This window comes from Mytilus californianus, unplaced genomic scaffold (genome assembly GCF_021869535.1).
Source record: "Mytilus californianus isolate M0D057914Y unplaced genomic scaffold, xbMytCali1.0.p SCAF_2, whole genome shotgun sequence".
Taxonomy (NCBI): domain Eukaryota; kingdom Metazoa; phylum Mollusca; class Bivalvia; order Mytilida; family Mytilidae; genus Mytilus; species Mytilus californianus.
Genome location: NW_026262668.1, coordinates 5,410,601 through 5,431,970, shown reverse-complemented (window position 1 = coordinate 5,431,970; position 21,370 = coordinate 5,410,601). Strand labels below are relative to the sequence as shown.

The 21,370-nt window shown below is 33.5% G+C and overlaps 1 protein-coding gene across 1 annotated transcript; it reads right to left on the bottom strand.

The window, feature by feature from the left end:
* Positions 1–1,055: 1,055 nt before the first annotated feature.
* On the bottom strand, positions 1,056–15,575 carry LOC127729138 (uncharacterized). The gene is made up of 2 exons (XM_052236794.1): positions 15,503–15,575; positions 1,056–2,796 (listed from the first exon to the last, which is right to left on the bottom strand). Exon 2 carries the CDS (start codon positions 2,793–2,795, stop codon positions 1,140–1,142), a length of 1,656 nt encoding a protein of 551 aa, XP_052092754.1. The 5' UTR covers position 2,796; positions 15,503–15,575; the 3' UTR covers positions 1,056–1,139.
* Between the last annotated feature and the right edge of the window lie 5,795 nt (positions 15,576–21,370).

The following is a 21,370-nucleotide window of genomic DNA, read 5'->3' as shown; positions in this document are numbered from 1 at the left end:
TTCCCCCCGATTCCTCATTGTAAATTGATAATCAGGGAAATCTATAACATCAATACCATCGGTTTTAGTTTCTACAAAACGCATACTGTTTTATGATTACTAGTATCTATAAATAAAGGCAACAGTAGTATACCGCTGTTCAAAAGTCAAAATCTATTGAGAAAAAAATAAATCCGGATTACAAACTAAAACCGAGGGAAACACATCAACTATAAGATTTTATATAAAGGAAAATTCATGCGAGACTTAATTCGAAAACAGTTCAACCATACAATATTTAGATTCCTGCCATTTGAGATGCCTTTTCTTGTAATACTTTCGCTACTAACAGTAGAAGTATCTGAGTTCGAGAGTAAATATAAGTTGCTCTTTAAATAATTATCAATATTTGTTTGTGTTTGTGGATTAGTTAGTTAGTTAGTTGTTATCAATTACTTCTCTAATACAGGGTTGGCCGGGTGTCGTTTGCAGGAAGAAGTTATGTAATCAATGTGTCCCAAGATTTTTTTCTTCAAGGGCTGTTGTTTCAACCACTGGACTTAAAGCAAGCAACACTTATTCAACCATTTATTTTGTGTGTTCCTAATCGTGTCCACTACTTTCAAACTTCAAATTTTGAAAGTGAAAATAGAAATGATTTTTCCAAGTTTTTTTCTAATTGGTGAGCAAGTTTGAGAGAATAACTTTTATTTTGTTAATAACGGACGACGGACGCAAAATGATGAGAAAAGCTTACACTGGCGTGTTCGGATCAGGTGCACGAATTTGGAATGATTCTAAATGAATCGATCTGAAATAATTATTTTTTTACCTATGTACCCCCAAACTCTACTCATTATGGACTTACACTGGGAAAGGTAAAATATTGTCAAAACAAGTTCTTATACTACCGACTGACAACTACGATCTTGTATTTACTAAACTAAATTGCTTGGCCTAGTTAGCTAAAAAAAAAAGAGCTTTAATTTTGTGTCAAATAAGTCCAGTGTAAAATGAAAATAAGTTTCATGCAACATATTTAAACTCAGTATTATAATATATTAGCAAATATTTCATTAAATTAATAACAGTATATTTTATTATCTAATGCTAATCGTCATTGCAAATAATTACGCGACTTAACAGTCAGCGTTCCTTAGTCAGTGTTCATTGTACTTTATAATGTTGACTGATTTCAAATTGTTGTTTATAACTAATAGTTCTCTCGTTTCACAATTGTAAGATAAATCAGTCGGTTCATTGATACCATCGTCTGCTGTCAGGACAATATCATGTCCGTCATTAGATATTCTATGTATGTTGTTTGATATAAACCCTGCTATATACACATCCCCACGGTCATCTACCGCCACACCACGAGCACCTCCCAGATCATGACTACTGTATATCACACGTTCGTTACCACCCGATGTAACAACGAAGACTTTATCACTGGCGAAGTCTGTACAGTAGATGACATCACCATCTTTGTTACTACATATATTATAAGGATCAAATGTTGTTTGAATTGGTTTTGTATTGAGAACTTTACCCGTGATATCTATTATAAGAGTGTTGCTTTTGTGGTTTACCCAGATCTTATCCTTTACACTGGTGATACCATAACAGTTTCCATCAACTTTAATTATCCCACGGGGCTTTAATTTTTTCAGGTCAATCATTTGGATACCTCCACTACCTAAAGATACTAAAGCATGGTTGTTGTCATACAAGTTAAGACGTTCTGAATTATAATCCAAATTAATTACCTTGGATTTAGATCCATCAAGTTTACAAACATAAAGTTTTCTTTTTGATTTATGACAAAGAAGTAACCTTTCACCAGGAATAAAACAACCTCTAGTAATTCTAACTTCACCGCCTAATTTCGAGGTATGGAAGGAATGTGCCAACGACAATTGTCTTTTATCTCTAACAAGAAACTGACCTTGTTGATCGATATCTAGTGCAGGCATTGGTACTGAGACAGTGTCTACTGTTATTGTACCCAAGTCTCTGATTAATTTCGTCATGTTCGACTCATACTCTGAAGGATGATATGTTAGTATAGGAACAGTTGCTTCTTGAATTTCTCTGATCTTCAATTCTTTTTGATGGGTTATCGTATCTAGAAATTTTACTGCCTGAAATAAATGGATTTCAGATGTGTGTTGTTTTAGTGATTTAAGATCTCTTTTCCATGTAGACAGTGAGTCAGAGCTAGATTTGACGCTATTTTTATTTCGGGATACCGTGTCATTACAGTATTTATACTTGTTATCAATGTCTTTATGCATACCTGCTTCTATCTTATCTAAATGAGCAATAACTTTCTGTTTGATATCCGACACTCTTTTCTTGATATTGTTTCGACTTTTCTTCAAATCTTCAAGTGTTATCTCAGTTTTACTCAGTATGGTGTCTGTTACTTTACTAAGATTGTCCATTCTTCTCTCTACGTCAGAAATAGCAGTGCCATCTTTCACGCCTCTAGCAGCGTTTTCAATTGAAATGATAGGCTTACAATGTAGATGTAATACAGGTACACACAAATCGCAGATCACTTTGTCATGTTGACAACAGAACAGTTCAATCTTTTGATCGGGGTGATTGTCGCAGTTTTGGGACAATTTAAGAAGCGAAGAACAGAGTTGTTGTATCTCTTTCATTGGTACTACTTTGTGAGGCGGGGACATCCTTTCATGAACTCTGGCGCATGCGTTACATACAAGTTCACTGCAGTCACTGCACCAGGATACGACTTTTATATCTTCGTTACCACACTGACAACCATCACATAATTCACTGTCCGCCATACTGAAAGAATAGAATTACATACCATATGCATTTAAAGTATGAAAATTTTGGCGGCTGTCTTTTATCATGTTTATCTTAAGGGTCCCGTAAAGAATTTTCAGTTAAATATAGACATCAATGTCATGTCATCTGATGGCATTTTTTTCTCAAAAACTTTATTTAAAAAACATCTGCTTTTTCTTTAAACGAGAGTTTTAACTCTGAGATGTCTCGTCTGCAATATTATCTTAGAATAACAAACTAGCAGAAAAACAAAATTTAAGTAAAATCTCAAAATTCTGTTTTCAGTTAGAAGAAGAAATTATGAATTGATTATGATGCTAAATCTCAATATTACACAACTAGAGCGAACCAAGATCTCCCGCTAAATCAGATATTTGGATGATCAAGTGCATTGGCGGATACAGGGTAGGCCGTAAACAAAATTGATTGAAAAATATATAATTTGCAAGAAATCGTCTAAAATGATTTTTAAGTTTTTGTGAATCCACATACCCCTCTTCCCTCTCCCCAATGTTTAAATATTCTGAATCCGCCCCTGCTTTGTGACATAAAAGAACATGGTTTACTTTTGTCAAAAGTGTGCTTTAAATTTTGACTTTATCATATATTATGATAAATGCCAGACTTTGGTTCTTGAATGGGTCTTTCTCAAAACTCTTAACATTAAGTAAAGCAAATCTATTGATTATTATAATTCGTAGAGTACATGCTCCATAGACAGCACATTTTGTATTTGTGGACCTGGAAGCTTTAGAAAAACCATAGCTGCCACCTATGATATAAATTGGAATATAACCTTAAACTGCCTAAGTTTATATCGAATCCTTCGACACAACAATTTTCTAGACTACAGATTACGGTCAAAGTTATCGACGCGAAAAACTGCTATATACTGAGAACAATTGGACCAAATTTAACCTTATTCAAAAATAATGCATCATCTAGTGGTTATCAGTTCGTAATTTGTAACGCAAAAGAGAGGCGAAAGATACCAAAGGCACAATATGCGAAAAATAAAATTGTTTGTGTCAGAAAAAATATCTTAGTTATTTGTATCTTAGATTTGTAGCATTTTAGATAGATTCAAATTAAACAATCACAATCTGAGGGACAATTGTAACCTTCTTAAACCATCTAATTTCACTCACAAACCTAGTTTAATAAACTATCAAAGGAAAAAAACCCTGCATTATTGTTATTTTTTGGGGAAAGCATATATTATAGTTGGAATAAAAAGACTTTTCTTAAAAAAATAAAAAAATAAAATAAAAACTCAGTCCGAGATGATTTTAAAGATTTGATAGACTACATAATAAGAATTATGTAAGGACAGGAGTATGTTGATCCGTGCTTTTTATTTTAATTTTTATTTATAACGATATGTGCGTAATAAAATTTGTGTTATATGTGTTTTTAGTTTAGTTTTCTCAATTGTATTGTACCATTTTTGGCCTTTTATATAGGCAACTATGCAGTATGGGTTTTCTCATTGCTTAATATTTATTTCGAAATCACGGATGATGAACGGAAACAGGCTTAAATAGTTACTGACACAAAACAACAAATTGATAAAACATGTTATTCAAGGACATAACTCATAAAAAGTTAATTGACATGGTCATTATTAGATTTGTTCCTGCTGATCAATTTTCTCTCTATCTACTGTAATTTCAGTTAAAACATCCAAAATTGGTACAAATATACTTTCAAGGGCCATAACTCGTATAAGAATCGATCGCGCAGTAGCTCAATGCTTTCGTCCATTTGGCTTATTTATAGATCTTGTCCTGGTGATTTGCTCAAACAGATTCTCTCTATCCACTATAGTATTTGCAAGAACACATATGACTACTATAAGGAGTGGACTGATAATTTTGGCCTTTCTTGCTTATTGGTAGACCTGTCCTGCTTAACTGTTTTTGGAAGTTTCTATGTATTTACTATATTTCCTTCGAAAACATTGGAAATAATCGTCTTGCTAGAAAAATGACTCCTTTAATCAATCGACTTACAATTTCGGCCATGTTGACTTACAAATAACTAATAGATCTCATTCTGCTGAACATGTTTGTTATGTTTAGTCCTCTGCATCGACTATAGTTTTTCGCTTAAACGTGGAAAAGGGGGAGGGGGGGGGGGTCGTCCTGAAAGGGCAATAACTCCTACATGTATAAGGAGTCATTTTTGCAAATTTCGATTTTCACTTTTTTTTTTATTGCTTTGAAAATAATAAACAAAATGATCAATCGTTGTTAACCATTGTCATTTTAATATAAATGTTTGATTATGACATTATGGAGTTATTTTTTCTTCAGATATAATTTTCTGATACTTTGACAAAATGTAGATTGTTCCATGCTTTTTTTCAAAACATATATTTGTAGTAATCGTGCTATTTTTCAAGCTACAAGTCGTAGTTATTCATGACAAAAATATGTTTTTGGTGAATAAAAAGAAATCTTTGAGATAGAATTTTGAAATCAAATACATAAATATGAGAAAATATGTTTTATGATTTCATTTAAGACAAAATTTAAAAAAATGATGTCACCGAGTGTTTTTTCTTGTTAGAAGTGAAAAATTCATTAATATTCCTTTCCGATAAAATTTACCCTAAAGTTATATCCCCTTGTATGACGAAGTTAAAATATTAAATCGAACAAAAACATATACCGATATTAGGTATTCATCAAAACAGTCAAAATACTGCAATAAATCTTTTATTTTTCTTAATTTGAATAACAGTTTTACACATTAAATAAAATCGAGATTGGAAATGAGGTATGTGTCAAAGAAACAACAGCCAAAGGCCACCTTGAATATGATATGCAATGATTCTAGCATTAACCTTTGACTTCGCGTCCTGCAATATAGATGATGTACTCTCACTAAATGGTTAAAAGTGTAACGACTATGTTGAACGCATCTATCCCATCGAACTTGTATTAAAGGATACAACAGGTACATTTAAGTCTCAAAAGAAATAATTTAAGCTTCCAAATTGTGAAATTTTCATTTCTCTCTGGCAACATATTACAGATGGCGATGGATATGTTCTTAATTTCGTACCCACAATCCCGCCCTCTTTTCCTCGAATATTACATACCGAATTAGTCTTTGTAACCAGTTTGTTCTTAGATTAGCAACTAGACGGGTGCCACATGTTGAGCAGGATCTGCTAACCCTTTCGGAGTACCAGAGATCAAACATATTTTTGTCTAAGGAAGTTCGTATTGCTCTTGCTCTAGTCTTTATTGTATTCTTCGTGCTTTTAATTTTTGCTTAATGTCAAGGATGTTTATACGGTAACATGCTTGTCTATCCTTTGTCATGAAAACTTATTTCAAATTCCAAATTTCACTTTCGGTCAAGTTTCAGGGTTAGCTAATTTTGCATGATGCTTAATTATTTGATATAAATTATCAACATACTTTATAGGATGTCACATGTAGAGCAGGATCTGCTTACCCTTCCAGAGCACCTGAGATTAATCCAGATTTTTGGTGGGGTTTGTGTTGTTCAGTCTTTAGTTTTCAGTGTTGTGTTTCCATACTATTTTTGTCTTTTGATTATTATTTTTTTTTCGTTTTTGCCATGAGTTTGAACATTCCTTTAGTTGATCTTTCGTGTCTCTTTTAAAATAAGGAAAATCTTATATAATGACAATTTTACACATATCTTTTTATCAATATGAATAAAAGGAGATGTGGGCATATGTTAATGAGACAGTAACCAACCACAAAAATAATATCTATAGGCTCGCAAGAGCCTGTGTCGCTAACCTGATTATATTTTGGTTTTGGAAATCATTTAAAAATAGATGAAATTTATCCTGTTGAACTTACTTTAAATAAAGCTAATACAAACAATGACCACTGTCTTATCCTCGATCTTGATATCTATATCATTAACTGGAAGCTTAATACAAAACATTATGATAAAAGAGATTATTTTCCATTTCCTATCGTTAATTATCCATTTTTAGATGGTGCCGTTCCCTTGTCACCATCTAATGGTGTTTATATATCTCAACTTGTACGATTCGCTCGTGTATGTAACAACGTATTAGATTTTAGCGAGAGAAATTTATATATTACTGAAAAATTATTACATCAGGGTTTTCGATATCAAAACATTTACTAAATTTTATCATCGGTATAAGGACATCATTCGTAAATATAACTCAACATGCAGACATCTTATACGTTCGGGTATTTCACATCCTATCTTTTATGGTAATATTCTTTACAAAGCACAAAAATGTCAGTATTCACCTCAAAAGCTAACAAAACCTTTAAACAGACTTATTAAGAAGGGATATAGTTACGATGCTGTTGTCAGGTCATTAAAGATTGCATATTTTGGCTTTAATATTGATTCACTTATAGGGTCTTTGCATCGGAATTAAACATATTTATTCTAAAACCAGTTGTTGGCATGACACGGGTTATGTTCTTCTCATATATTTTATGACGGTATAATACTAAACCCCTAACAGGAGGTATTGTGCCTGATATTCATATGATTAAGACATAATCTTTCAATCAGTTTAATTGAGGTCTGGAGCTGGCATGTCAGTAACTGCTAGTAGTCTGTTGTTATTTATGTATTATTGTCATTTTGTTTATTTTCTTTTGTTTCCTATTCTGACATCAGACTCGGACTTCTCTTAAACTGAGTTTTACTGTGCGTACTGTTGTACGTTTGTTTTTTCTACATTGGCTAGAGGTATAGGGGGAGGGTTGAGATATCAAAAAACATGTTTAACCCCGCCGCATTTTTGCGCCTGTCCTAAGTCAGGAGCCTCTGGCCTTTGTTAGTCTTGTATCATTTTTAATTTTAGTTTCTTGTGTATAATTTGGAGTTTAGTATGACGTCCGTTATCACTGAACTAGTATACATATTTGTTTAGGTGCCAGCTGAAGGACGCCTCCGGGTGCGGGAGTTTCTCGCTGCATTGAAGACCCATTGGTGGCCTTCGGCTGTTGTCTGCTCTATAGTCGGGTTGTTGTCTCTTTGACACATTCCCCATTTCCATTCTCAATTTTAAAAAATCATAACAGATACCCTAACAATGATTGAGGCCAAATTTGGTTTAATATTGGTCCCGTATTTTAACCAAAAGCAGAAGACTTTTGTAAAGTTTACAGAAATTACAAATAAATTAAATGAAATTGTAGAAAATCAGCTACAAAGTAACAACACCTGGTCAGCACCTCAAAATAAATATTCATAGCATGTTTGGTTTTATTCCATTAAGCGGTTTTCTAAAAGAAGACATTTGTACATATTTCCCATAGAGTCCTTTGTTAAACTAAGTCCCCGTTGGCAACCACCTTGGTTGATAGATTTGCTACAAAGTAACAACACTTGGTCAGCACCGCATAAGGAACATTCATTCCATGTTTGGTTTCAAACTGTTTCTTAAGTTAAAAAAGAATTAAAAGATCAACGTTTAGAAAATTCGTTACTCAGGAAACAAATTTCCTGGTCAAAAAATCAAAACATACCAGTTTCAGATTTTCATTTCATTTAGTGGTTCTTCAAAAGAAAACTTTTGTATGTATTTCACAAAGCGATTTTTGTAAAACTAAGTTCCCCGTTGGCAGCCATCTTGGATCATTGATTGGCTAAAAAGTGACAACACTTGGCCAGCACCGCATTATGAACATTCATGCCATGTTGATTTCATTCCATTCAGTGGTTCTCTAAAAGAAAACATTTGTAAGTATTTCCCATAGGGTCCTATGTTAAACTAAATCTCCGCTGGAGGCCATCTTGGACGATTGATCGCCTACAACATAACAACACTTTGTCAGCACCTCATAACGAACTTTCATGCCATGTTTTATTTCATTCCATGTAGTGGTTTTCTAAAAGAAGATATTTGTATGTATTTCCAATAGGATCCTATGATAAACTAAGTCCTTCTCTGGTTGCCATCTTGGATGATGGGTCTACTTCACCGTAACAACACTTGGTCAGCACCTCATAAGAAACATTCATGCCAATGTTTTATTTCATTCCATTAAGTGGTTCATTAAAAGAAGACATTTGTATGTATTTCCAATAGAGTTCTATGTTAAACTAAGCCCCCTCTGGCAGCCATCTTGGATGATGGAATGGCTTTAAAGTAACAACACTTGGTGAGCACCTCACAAGGAACATGCATGCAATGTTTGGTTTCATTCCATTCAATGGTTCTCTAAAAGAAGACATTTGTATGTATTGTCCATAGGGTCCTATGCTAAACGATGTCCCCCGCTGGCGGCCATCTAAGATGACGGATCAGCTACAAAGTAACAACACTTGGTCAGCACTTCATAAGGAACATTCATGCCATGTTTGGTTTCATTCCATTCTGTGTTTCTCTAGAAGAAGTTCAAAATGTAAAAAGTTAACGACGACGACGACGAACGACGACAACGGACGACGGACGCCAAGTAATGAGAAAAGCTCACTTGGCCCTTCGGGCCTGATGAGCTAAAAACGACATTTACAGAGTAAAATACAGTTTTCTGCACAATTGAAATTAGATTAATTTTTTTAAAAAAATCAACCTTCATGCAAAGCTCTGCCTGGCTTTGGTGTTACGTTTGTCCAATCTTATTAATAGATGTAGATCTCTAATTTTGTTATGCTCGAGTAAGCACGATATATTTGTATTTCAATCAGATTGCTGTGATCAGGAACGGTAACTAGGCTGCTCCTGCTCTACTTTCTGACAAGCTTCCTGTTGCCTAGTAATATTTCAAAAGTAAGTCTCTGATAATTCGAACATTTCAGAGCCTAAATAATTTTAAAATTTTCCAAAAGTTTAAATAAATGAACAGGAATCATTGTTACAACAAAGAAGGACTTTACTGATTCTGAACATTTCTCATCAGTTTTATTTCTTTATATCTATCTAGTTATGGTCTATGAGGATATCATTTTAATTTTATCTTGATAATATATTTTTAACAAAATTAGGCAAAAATAATTGGCTAGCAGGGGTTGATCGAAATTGGTTTACTGGTTTCAGAGTAGGAGATGGTTGTAATAGTTTACGATGATGGACGACAGTATACGACTATACCGTTTGTAATACGGGTTCTTTATGTACGTTCCATCAAACTTCCAAATATAATATTTGCATATATGAAAGAATTTAGTAAGGGTTTACACTGTTCATTATTTTGCATGCGACTATGAAAAATAAGTTAAGCTGTTTAAAATTTTAAAAGAAAGTTTGTTCATGCTTCCGTCGATCAAAGGAAAAGTGTAAATTCAACATTATAGCAAGATCCTTGCAAACTGTATTGATATCAGGCGCGTAGCTGCCTTTACGCAAAAAATCATTTGCTTGCACATTATTTTCACAAAAAAAAAATATTCTGAAATTGAATTACGAATGAGTAGTAAGACAGGTCAACCGGGCTAACTATCCAGCTGACACTCCAAGTCAGTATTGGAAGCGAGCCTTGTATTTCTCCTTTCTTGACTATTTCATTGAAGAACTCACAGGACGTTTACTGGATACTTCTGAACCTTAATTTATACCTGCATGTTTGGAATCTTTGACAGCAGAGTGTATAGACAAACTATACGAAACATTTAGACACGACTTGACGGACAATCAAGGAACATTCAACTCTGAGGTAAAGAGATGGCAGAGCCAGATGTTATAGAGAATCTCTGATGTCGTCTCTAGCAGTGACAAATAAGGAACTATATCCTTCAATATTTGCAATCGTGTCAATTCTATAGTTACAATGCCAGTAACTTCATCAACTACTGAATAGTCATTTAGTGCATTACGGCGACTAAAAACTTATCTCCGTTCAACCATGGTACAGGACAGACTATCTTCGTTGGCGTTCATACATGTTCACAGAGAAATGAATATCGACACCGAGAGCTCTGCAATCATTTGCCTTGGCAAAAAATAGATGTATGGACTTTGGATATTAACTATACTATAAGTCTTACATGCAGTATTAACATTTAATAATACAGGCTCAATGCATGCAATAACCTTGAAAACATCTTAGATTTATATCCCTCACTTATAAGTCAAGACTTAAAAGTCGCCGTTTGATTTCGTATTTCCATTGTCCGTTCGTCTAAAAGACTATTAATTCACCTTGGGTATCTGTGTCCCAAGTGACCTTCTACCGTTGTCGTAGAAACCCCTCCCTCGATTCGAAAATGACCGTAGTGAGAAACGCTACGGTCGGGTGTCTTGCAAGAAGCAGGACCTGCTCACCCTTCCGGAACACTGGAGGTCGCCACATTTTTTTTCAGGGTTCGTGTTTTTTATCTGTATTTAGTTTTCAATATTGAATGATTTTGTTTGTTCTTTTGTGTCTTATCTGTTCCCGGGTTGGCCATGTGTCCATTGATTGCACTTCTATTGATAAACGCCTCGGTGGACTTGTCGACTGATCTTCCCGTTTTATAAAATTTATTTTATATTTGAAAACAACCATGTTAATAAGGAGTAATGTGAATTTCTTAAGCATGGCATACCTGGAAAATGACCGAAAAAATGATAATTTTCTGCATAATAAGGTCCCAAAAATTTTTCGCCTCGCTCCGCTCGGCAATACAAGTCTTATGCTTGCACTTTATTTTAGGCCAGCTACGCCCCTGGATATCTTCTACATCGATTTTGTTTTTAATGAATTAAAACAAAACTATAAATGTAGAATCATGTGCAAAACAGTGTAGCCGAGACCATTGATTGGCGCTCTAAAATATCCCATTGACTGGGTCAGATTAGGTTAACGTTCGTCTGTAACGCCCACAACTCACGACGTATTTATTATAAACATTTAAACTGTGGGGTGGTTGCCAAAGGGTCTCAGTATATATACGAACTACAGTGCACAGTATATCATATACATATTTTATTTGCGATCATAAAATGTACGAAGTCGTCCATTACTATGTAAATTGGGTCGATTTAAAAAAAAAAGCTGAATATGTTTCTGTTGCCAAGGGTTTTCACAAGTATAGTAGTTAGCAGAAAAGATCAGCAAACTATACATTGTATACTGAACTGCGGCCAAGCTTAGCGAAAGGTCGTGCAACATAATCAGTCAAACAAACTTTATTAGATTAACTCGTTAAGGAACGATCGTTTTCATTGGTCAATTCAAACCTTCGACCTCACACCTGCGAAAATAGAACACGCGTACTATAAAGCTGAATGGACTGATCAGTATTCACGTAGCCGGTCAAGGTCGTTAAAAACTTCCATCGTCGTATTCACGTACATGATTGTGTTCTTGATTATCCCATGGCAATTCTAGCTTTTATACATGTGCATGTAAAATTTTAAACTTTAATCTTAACAGTCACGTCGAAATATTTAATTCAACTGTCTCCTCTCAATTGGTTCTGGATTAAGGGAGCTACCATTTTATTTTGATTGGGGGTGGGGGACTTGGATGAAACATTTTGTCCTACATTTTTTTTAGTTGTTATCTCTGTCCTGTCTTTCTATTTTTCAGTCTGTTAGGTCCTGACTATATTTATTAGTTTATCCTGATTTTTTTACATAAATCGTCATCCTGCCTTTTTTTCTCAAGTTGCTCACCCTGCTTTATCTTTTATTCAATGGACTTGATGAATTAACGTTGTACTTGAAATGAAACCGTACTTAACTACAAAAATAACCAAATTACATACTAAAGATATTGCTCGATTTTTATAGTAAATGGGTTTGTGTTATAAACTGTCATGTTCATTATTCATATTCTTTCATAAGTTTTAGGATAGTGTGACTTTTTTTCTGATTTAGTTTACTTGATTTTGAAAAATAAATCCCGAAATTCTAAGTAAATTCAGAACATGTAACCAGCCATGCTTTGTTTAGAGAAAAATGGAGATGGCAAACCATGGCACAGTGGAAGGAAATGTACTTTATAAACTCCAGCGATATACTTTCTTAATTTATAATTAACTGTTTTGCTATCCTCGGTTGAAAATTATATATTGTAAATATTTAAATAGTTGCATAGAAAACAATCAGTTTTAAACAGTGTGGTTATTCACTAAATGTATTGATAAAAAGTGACTCCATTTTTGTACATACTTTTACAGTAGTCATCCTTAATTTCTTAATATTTCGTTTATAAGTTTATCATACATGTATGATTTTGTATTTCATTTCAATACGCACGCATGCCACACGTTACTTTGGCGGATAGTTCAACAATATTATGCAAAGCTCTATTCTTACGGTATGAAATTAAAGGATAAATTTTCAACCAATTAAAATCGAAAACAGTACATTTATATAGTTCCTTATAAACTACGACATTTCTCACAAGTATTTATTTATATTTTAGTTCCACACATGCAAAAATAAAATCTTCGCCGATGAAACATTTCAAACCTTTTTACACCAACATGCCTTCACTGAATTCATTTGAATTTCGTGGTGACCATGATAGTACATTGCATAGTACATCTATATTCACGTGCACACATGATACGATCTTTCGGGGACAATTTGCTCGTTTATGACACGTCATTTCTGAATGACCAAACGCTTAGCTACTTTATTTTCGTTTTATAGCATGAAAACAATAAAAGAGGAATGTGCAACCCATCATAAATTTGAAATTGATCAGTATTATGAGATCCTTATTATAAGTAACTACGACATTGTCAGGATAATAACCTAGCGTCAATATGAAAGAAATTAAAGTGGTTCATACATTCATCCGTATAAAAGCGGCACATGTATTTTATTTTATCCTTAAATTTTTCATAGTGCGATACAAGTGCTGCATGCATAAAGAATATTACTTAACACAAATTATTAGTATAATATTTCGACCCCACTATTTGAAATTCACAAAATACTTATTTAATTATTTCGACCAAAAATCATTGTTTTTTACGTTCGTAGTAACGTAGTACATTCCATTGTCGGTCACCTGTGTCAATTCACGTGCACACTACAATTGTTGTTGTATTTAAATCTTTCGGCCAATGAAATGAGACGTTACAAGTTGTTTGTTTGTGATACGCCAGAATGTTATCAATGAATTATCAATCGCTAAACTTGACTGTACCTATTCAAAAACGTAAATGCAAATTTCATAAGGCTTGATCCAAATAGCCTTTTTACTGTCTAATAACTTGCAATTACGAAAAAGACAGGAAAGAAGTATATTTTGTCTATATGTTTTGTGTTTGCACACTTTTTAAAGTTGATCATGCATTCGTTCTAAAATAAAATTTTGACCAGATAAAAGTTAAAAGATGACATAATTGGACAACCGCAATTGTTAAATCGCTTTGACGTACGAAAAAAAGATAATAATCAACACATCCATTGTAACTTTTAAAGCCAGTTAAATCCTTCTTTGCTGAAAGAACGTCCGATATCATAAAAATTCATTATCAAAACATAACAAAAACACAAGTAAAGAACGTTTAAGTATTCAATATAAATCAAAACACAAAGGTTATTCCTGATTAGTTTTTCGAATTATTTTATTTAGGCGTTGAGACCCTTTGGTGACCCCACAGTTTAAATGTCTATAATAAATACGTCGTGAGTTGTGGGCGTTACAGACGAACGTTCACCTAATCTGACCCAGTAAATGGGATATTTAAGCGCGCCAATCAATGGTCTCGGCTACACTGTTTTGCAAATGATTCTATCACTGTACAATTATAAAATTGAGAATGGAAATGGGGAATGTGTCAAAGAGACAACAACCCGACCATAGAACAGACAACAGCAGAAGGTCACCAACAGGTCTTCAATGCAGCGAGAAATTCCCGCACCCGGAGGCGTCCTTCAGCTGGCCCCTAAACAAATATATATCTAGTTCAGTGATAATGAACGCCATACTAAACTCCAAATTGTACACAAGAAACTAAAATTAAAAATAATACAAGACTGACAAAGGCTAGAGGCTCCTGACTTGGGACAGGCGCAAAAAATGTACACATATGATCCTATATCCTGTTGATACATATATTTTGGCATTGCATTTGGCAAATGTTTGGTATTCAGTGTATTGTTGTCTCATTTGCAATCATACCACATTTCCTTTTCAGTTGATCAATAAGATCCTTGCATATTGTATCTACTACATTGATGTTGTTTTAATGCGTTTCCTTTTTTATTGATAAGCATTTTTAGACATCGTTGATTCCTTGTCATCGGCATGTTGGTAGAAGTGTTATTGGAAAAGCTAGACGAATTTGCTACACCGATCAATTTATCAGATATTAAAAATAGAATAAGGGCAGTTAACTCTCTCTCTCTCTCTCACAATCCGGGAAACAGTAAAAACAGTAGAGTATCATGTAAATGGTTATTCTCATACTGAAAAACTAAGTAAGCATATCAGATATTAAAAATAGAATAAGGACAGTTAACTCTCTCTCTCTCTCTCTCTCTCTCTCTCTCTCTCTCTCTTTTGAAAAACTAAGTATGCACATGAAGAAATATGTTCATATATAGAATAAGTATCTGCACATATATAAAAAAAAGTATGTGCATGTATAAAAAAAAAATGTGCATATAAAGTAAACTTTGTATATTGAAAAAAAGTATGTGCATATATTGAAAAAGTATGTGCATATATTGAAAAGTATGTGTATATATAAACATATCGTCACATCAAGTAGCTACAGCGTTCCATACTCAACCGTTCAAATTGATTAATTCCTGATTTTTAATGTAACTTACCTAATCAATTTGTTTTTATGAACTTTGTGTTTGTTGTTATATGGCAACCGACTACTTTCGTTTTCAGTCGGAGTTCCTGTTTGATTAAAGGGAGACGATTTAAATATCCCAACGGTAATTTGACTAAATTTGCGCTAAAATTTAAATCCTTTACTATATATGTTTATATAAAGGATAAGAGAATTAAAAGCAAAGATACTTATAAGAGCTCAAAGCCAAATCACATGCGCGTACCAAGGTAGACGGGTTATTAAAAAAACTAAATATCTTGAAATGAATTTTTATTTCAACTAGGCAACACGACGGCGTGTGACATTTAAAATTCAACTGATTATGATAACAGAATGACCTCATAACGCCAAACAATAACAATGAATGTGGAACTCTGTCCCCCGTCGTAACACTGTGTAGATTATGATGTCAATATAAAGTTTTGCATAAGGCATTAGCGAAATGGTACAAAATAACAACATAAGGTACTTGTATACTTTTTATTAATGAAAAATGAACCAGGACACCATCTTGGTAAAAAGATAATAATAATTACTAAATTTTTTGTTGATAAAGAACATTTCCATTGACTTTCTGTGGATTAACATAAAATTTGAAATCGATAAAAAAAATACTACACCATCCTTTGACAATCCTATGTTCGTCTATATCAAATCATTACTGAAAATTATTTTGAAAAGAAAATGCAAAAATCAGTTAACCTTCTAAAACTTCTAAAATTTAAATATCAAACAATATCCCTATAGATGAGAAATTCTCTATCATGTACAATAAAATAAAATTTACAGAAAGGTTATGAAAATGCAAACTATCGTATGCAACCCTTCAATTTTGCGTCTTGAGTGTCCTATAACAGTTTAAATTATAGAAGAGTAGAAAAATAATATAACTAATTTTTAACTTTCAATTTGCCTTATAATACCAAACATTTACAAGTTACTTTTAGAATATAAGTGTACATTTTTGTATCATTTTAAGTGTTTTTATTGGTCCCATGTACTACAAAAAAATTTTATAAACTTTTTTTAAAGAATCTTTATTTGATGATATATTCGGTAAAATGGAGAACTGCAGTGAACAAACTTCATGCAATCGTGCTAAATCAACTTGTTTTTTGATTTCAGTTTATGTTTATGTTATGAATAACTTCAAATTCAATGAGCATAATACTATTCCATGTATTACTGACATGCTAAATACAGGAGATTAACAGATTAGATTAACGTGACTTTTTTGAATAGTTAAAACTATTAAGTTTTTATTTCATTTACAATTGAACTTTTTATTAATTCGAGATTTCAGTTATGTTGATCTGTAATATACATGTGTATCTAATAAACCAGACCAACTTCTTAAAATTAGGCAGACCGTACGCGTAAAGTCCGACCGTATGCGTATTTTGAAAAAGTACTCATACGGTCCAGACCGTACGCGTACGGTCCAAATACTTATATGGTCTGGAACATAGACATACACGTGTATAATTTGTAAATAAAGTACGTGTTACCCGAAATCAATTAATTGTATACAACTAGACCAAAATAGAATGGAGATTTAGACTCAATGATGACTAGACATAAATAATTTTGACTATGCACATTGGCAATATAAATTTAGTTTCTACCACTCATTTGTTCTATGAGAACGGATCAAATCTGCCGGACTGACGGCACAATATTTGGTTTATTTTCTGAATACAAGGCAATGGGAATGTAATCAATGAATTAATGTTGATCTCAACTCCAAACTCAAAGGTTTCATAAAGAAAGAAATCCCATCACTCAAAACCCCCAAAACAATATTATCTTGGGTTATTACATATCAAGAACTCGACATGTTCTCACCACATAATTATAGATTTTCGTTGAGATTGATTTTCTCGCCTGAGCCGGTACGGCGAAAGTGAGAAAAGCAATGAGTTGAGATGACAAATGATAATCTGTTTATCGCTTTATTACCTATGACGACGTTGTTAATTTCAATAACAACGGCACATGCACCAGTAGCGTTTTCTTATCGCTATTTTACGAAATGTTCCTTTGATCTTACTGACTGATAATTATAGATTATCGTTGATCATCTCAACGAGATTGATTTTCTCGCTTGAGCCGGCACGGCGAAAGTGAGAAAAGCAATCGAGCTGAGATGACCAATGATAATCTGTTTATCGCATTTTACCTATGACGACATTGTTAATTTCATTGACAACGGGCACGTGCGCCCTTAGTTTCTAGCGATAATTTTTCAAATCACTCTACTGTGCTGAGAAAGGAAATTATCGCTATTTTACGAAATTTTCCTTTGATCTTACTGACTGATAATTTCCTTTCTCAGCACAGTAGAGTGATATGAAAAATTATCGCTAGAAACTAAGGGCGCACGTGTCGTTGTCAATGAAATAAACAACGTCGTCATAGGTAAAATAGCGATAAACAGATTATCATTGGTCATCTCAACTCGATTGCTTTTCTCACATTCGCCATACCAGCTCAAGCGAGAAAACCAGTCTCGTTGAGATGACCAACGATAATCTATAAATATCACTCTACTGTGCTGAGAAATAAATAATAGGTCAATGTCAGAAAAATATAAATTTTTTTGTATGAGGCTGAGAAACTGGGGAAGGGCGAGGTTTGACCGAGCCCTTCCCCAGTTTTGTGCCGCCGAATACAAAAAAGTTAAATTTTTATGACATTGACCTAATATTGTTTTTATGCTGCAACTTAAACTAATACATTGATAGCTATTTAAATTGTAACACAAATTTCAAACTTATTTTCATCCCTTAATGAACCCCTGATTGTGGAAAAAGTAATCCATGATGAAATTGACATTGCACAAAATATAGCTGTGTTACTATATTTTGGAAATAAACACAACTAGTTGCAGTATAAAGGAAATTATCAGTCAGTAAGATCAATGGAAAATTTCGTAAAATAGCGATAATTATGTTTATTTTGTATCCATTTGTTTTCAGACAGTATAGGAATGCTCAATTATAAATTAGTTAAACTTACAATCGGTATATATTCAGAGCGATTGCTTTTCGATTCAATTGACGGTGGCATTTTTGACGAAGAAGCAAGAGACACGAAATGAGGATACATGATACTTTAACTGTTGCTTTCCGATTTTCTAGAAACAACTTCTTCCATAGAGCATTTGCCAACCATCGGATCACATGATGTATGCAGACTATAAAATGTGATAAGACTTAATGTGTTCGTTATGTGACCGACCGTGCATGATTCTCATGGGTAGTCAAGGTCGTTAAAAACCACCATCTTGATAGTACGTTGTACGTGTGTCTGTCCATTTTGTTTCGTTTAACAACAAAAAGCATTTTAAACTCTAGATCTATCTCCATTTAATATTATGCATGATAAAACTAGATGGAACTATATTTTATGGAATGTTATATAAATAGCATATATATAAAGAAGTCGTTCAAGTAAAAGAACGACACATCCAACACATACTAGTACTGGAAAGGTATTGTAATGGTCAATAAATATATATATCACAAGCGACTGCGTATCTAAACTGTTTCCGGTATGTATACCAACTTTATATATAGGAGGATGAGAATAAACCTGCGCTGGAAAGGTCTTATCAAAGCAGATAAGAATGTGTATAGTTAAGGGGGTAGGGACTGGAACAGTGTACATCTGATATATTCATCAGTCGACCGTATTAGTGACGGAGCATAACCACATAGAACAAAATTATGCTGTATTGTACAAGTCTTGTATATGATGAAATAAAATGGTCTTATCGATGCAACGAAGAATATATATATCTTTTAGGGAGGGAAATATGACCAAGCTCAAGATATAAAACGATTCATGATAGATGGGCGGTGACTGAACCCTGGGAAAAAACGTATTGTGAACGGAAAAAGTCTTAGTAAGGGGATCTGAACTTCTTTTTTTTTTTTTAGATATTTAACGATCTATATTATTTGGGGTGAAGCATTATACCTGCTTGCACCTGTCCTAAGTCAGTAACCTGATGTTCAGTGGTTGCCGTTTGTTGATGTGGTTCATAAGTGTTTCTTGTTTCTCGTTTTTTTTTGTATATAGATTAGACCGTTGGTTTTCCTGTTTGAATGGTTTTACACTAGTCATTTTTGGGGCCCTTTATAGCTTGCTGTTCGGTGTGAGCCAATGCTCCGTGTTGAAGGCCGTACTTCTACCTATAATGGTTTACTTTTACAAATTGTGACTTCGATGGAGAGTTGTCTCATTGGCACTCATACCATCTTCTTATATCTATACACATGGCCTGCAGTACATTGAAAATGTACTGCCTTTAGAAACAAGCAAATGGACAGCGTAACACTCATGTGGCAAATGTCAAAAACCTATATCAGAGGATAAAAAAAGCACGGACACGAAAATGTCACCAGAAACGATGTTTTCACCTTGACATCAAGTTCATATGAAGGTCATGATTATATTCAGCACATCATCTTGTGATTGTTCGCCTTCATGTCGTATATCATAAGAAAATGTCAAAAAGATGAAAGAAAAAAATGTCCCAGTTTTATGAGAAAAAGAACCAGAAGAAGAAAACAAACTACTTAAACAAAATGTCTCCTTTGTCGAAAAGGTAACATTTGTCATTTGAAGACAACAACTCTTATAAGAATTAGTCTTATCGCTAACAGTTTTGATGTAAATAGACAATCGGTAGATCTTATCATTCTAAACATTTTTGCTCTATCATATTTTCTCTATTTATAGCGGTTTTCAAAATGATAGACGAGATCTGCATTTTACTCCAATGTTCTATTTTTAGCCATGTCGACCATGCTGGTTGGCAGGTTGGGTCATCGGACACATTTTTAAGACTAATGATGATTGTGATTTAGTAGTTTCAGATGAGAAGATTTTTTTTGTAAAAGTTAACGACGACGACGGATGCCAAGTGATGAGAAAAGCTCCCATGGCCCTTTGAGTCAGGTGAGCTAAAAAATAAAAATTGTGCATATCTAAAAAACAAATGTCTGAAGTGATTGCTTTAAAACATACAGATATAATAGATATATGTGTGTTCTCCTGAGAAGTTATGACCCCAACCAAACCCCAAAAATGTACCAAAAAATAAATAGATACATTCGTTTACTCTGATGATCTGATTGCAAACAAAAATCCTAAATATAGGATCTTCCTTGAGAACTATATTGTCGATGCCCACGACAGCTAAAACATTGTTTCTTATGCTTGTGAAGGCACACGGTAACTGCAGGGAGCTAAGTCCAGATGAGCGATTCAGGATTTTGAGAGTTTCTATAATTTTACATGTTTCATACTACTCCTAGTAATTTTGTATTTGTTTTTCTTGGTAATTTATTATATGTCTCACGAGGGATCTTGTGCTCAACAGCATCTGATTCTTCTATGTTGTACTATTACTTTAAATAAACAAATCCATAATGATCCAAGTAGGGTGACATAACTTCTTTCAAAGCTGCCTTAGGTTGAACGAAGTGTAGATAAATAAGTATATTGAGAAGATTATTGTTCGTTTCGTATTTGCCATGATTACTATATATAGATAAACGAATAATATTTTAAAAAATTTTCTTTCAGCTTTTAAAATTCAGACAGATTATTGAACATTTTTTTACTATGATAATCGTTTGTTCCTTTTCCTTTTTCTTTTTTTTTTTTTGGGGGGGGGGGGGGGTCTGTTTATTAATCTGATGAAACTACCATAAGGTATTCAATCCTGATATATGTACTGGTATTATAACTCCTTTACTATTTATAAAACCATATGTTCATTTTCTTCAAATCCTACGATGAATTAGGAATACGATTCATTCATGACATATATAAGAAAAGAAAAACG

What these genes read in the sequence shown, in the direction of transcription:
- LOC127729138 (XM_052236794.1), bottom strand. Translation starts at nt 2,795, where the DNA reads ATGGCGGACAGTGAATTATGTGATGGTTGTCAGTGTGGTAACGAAGAT.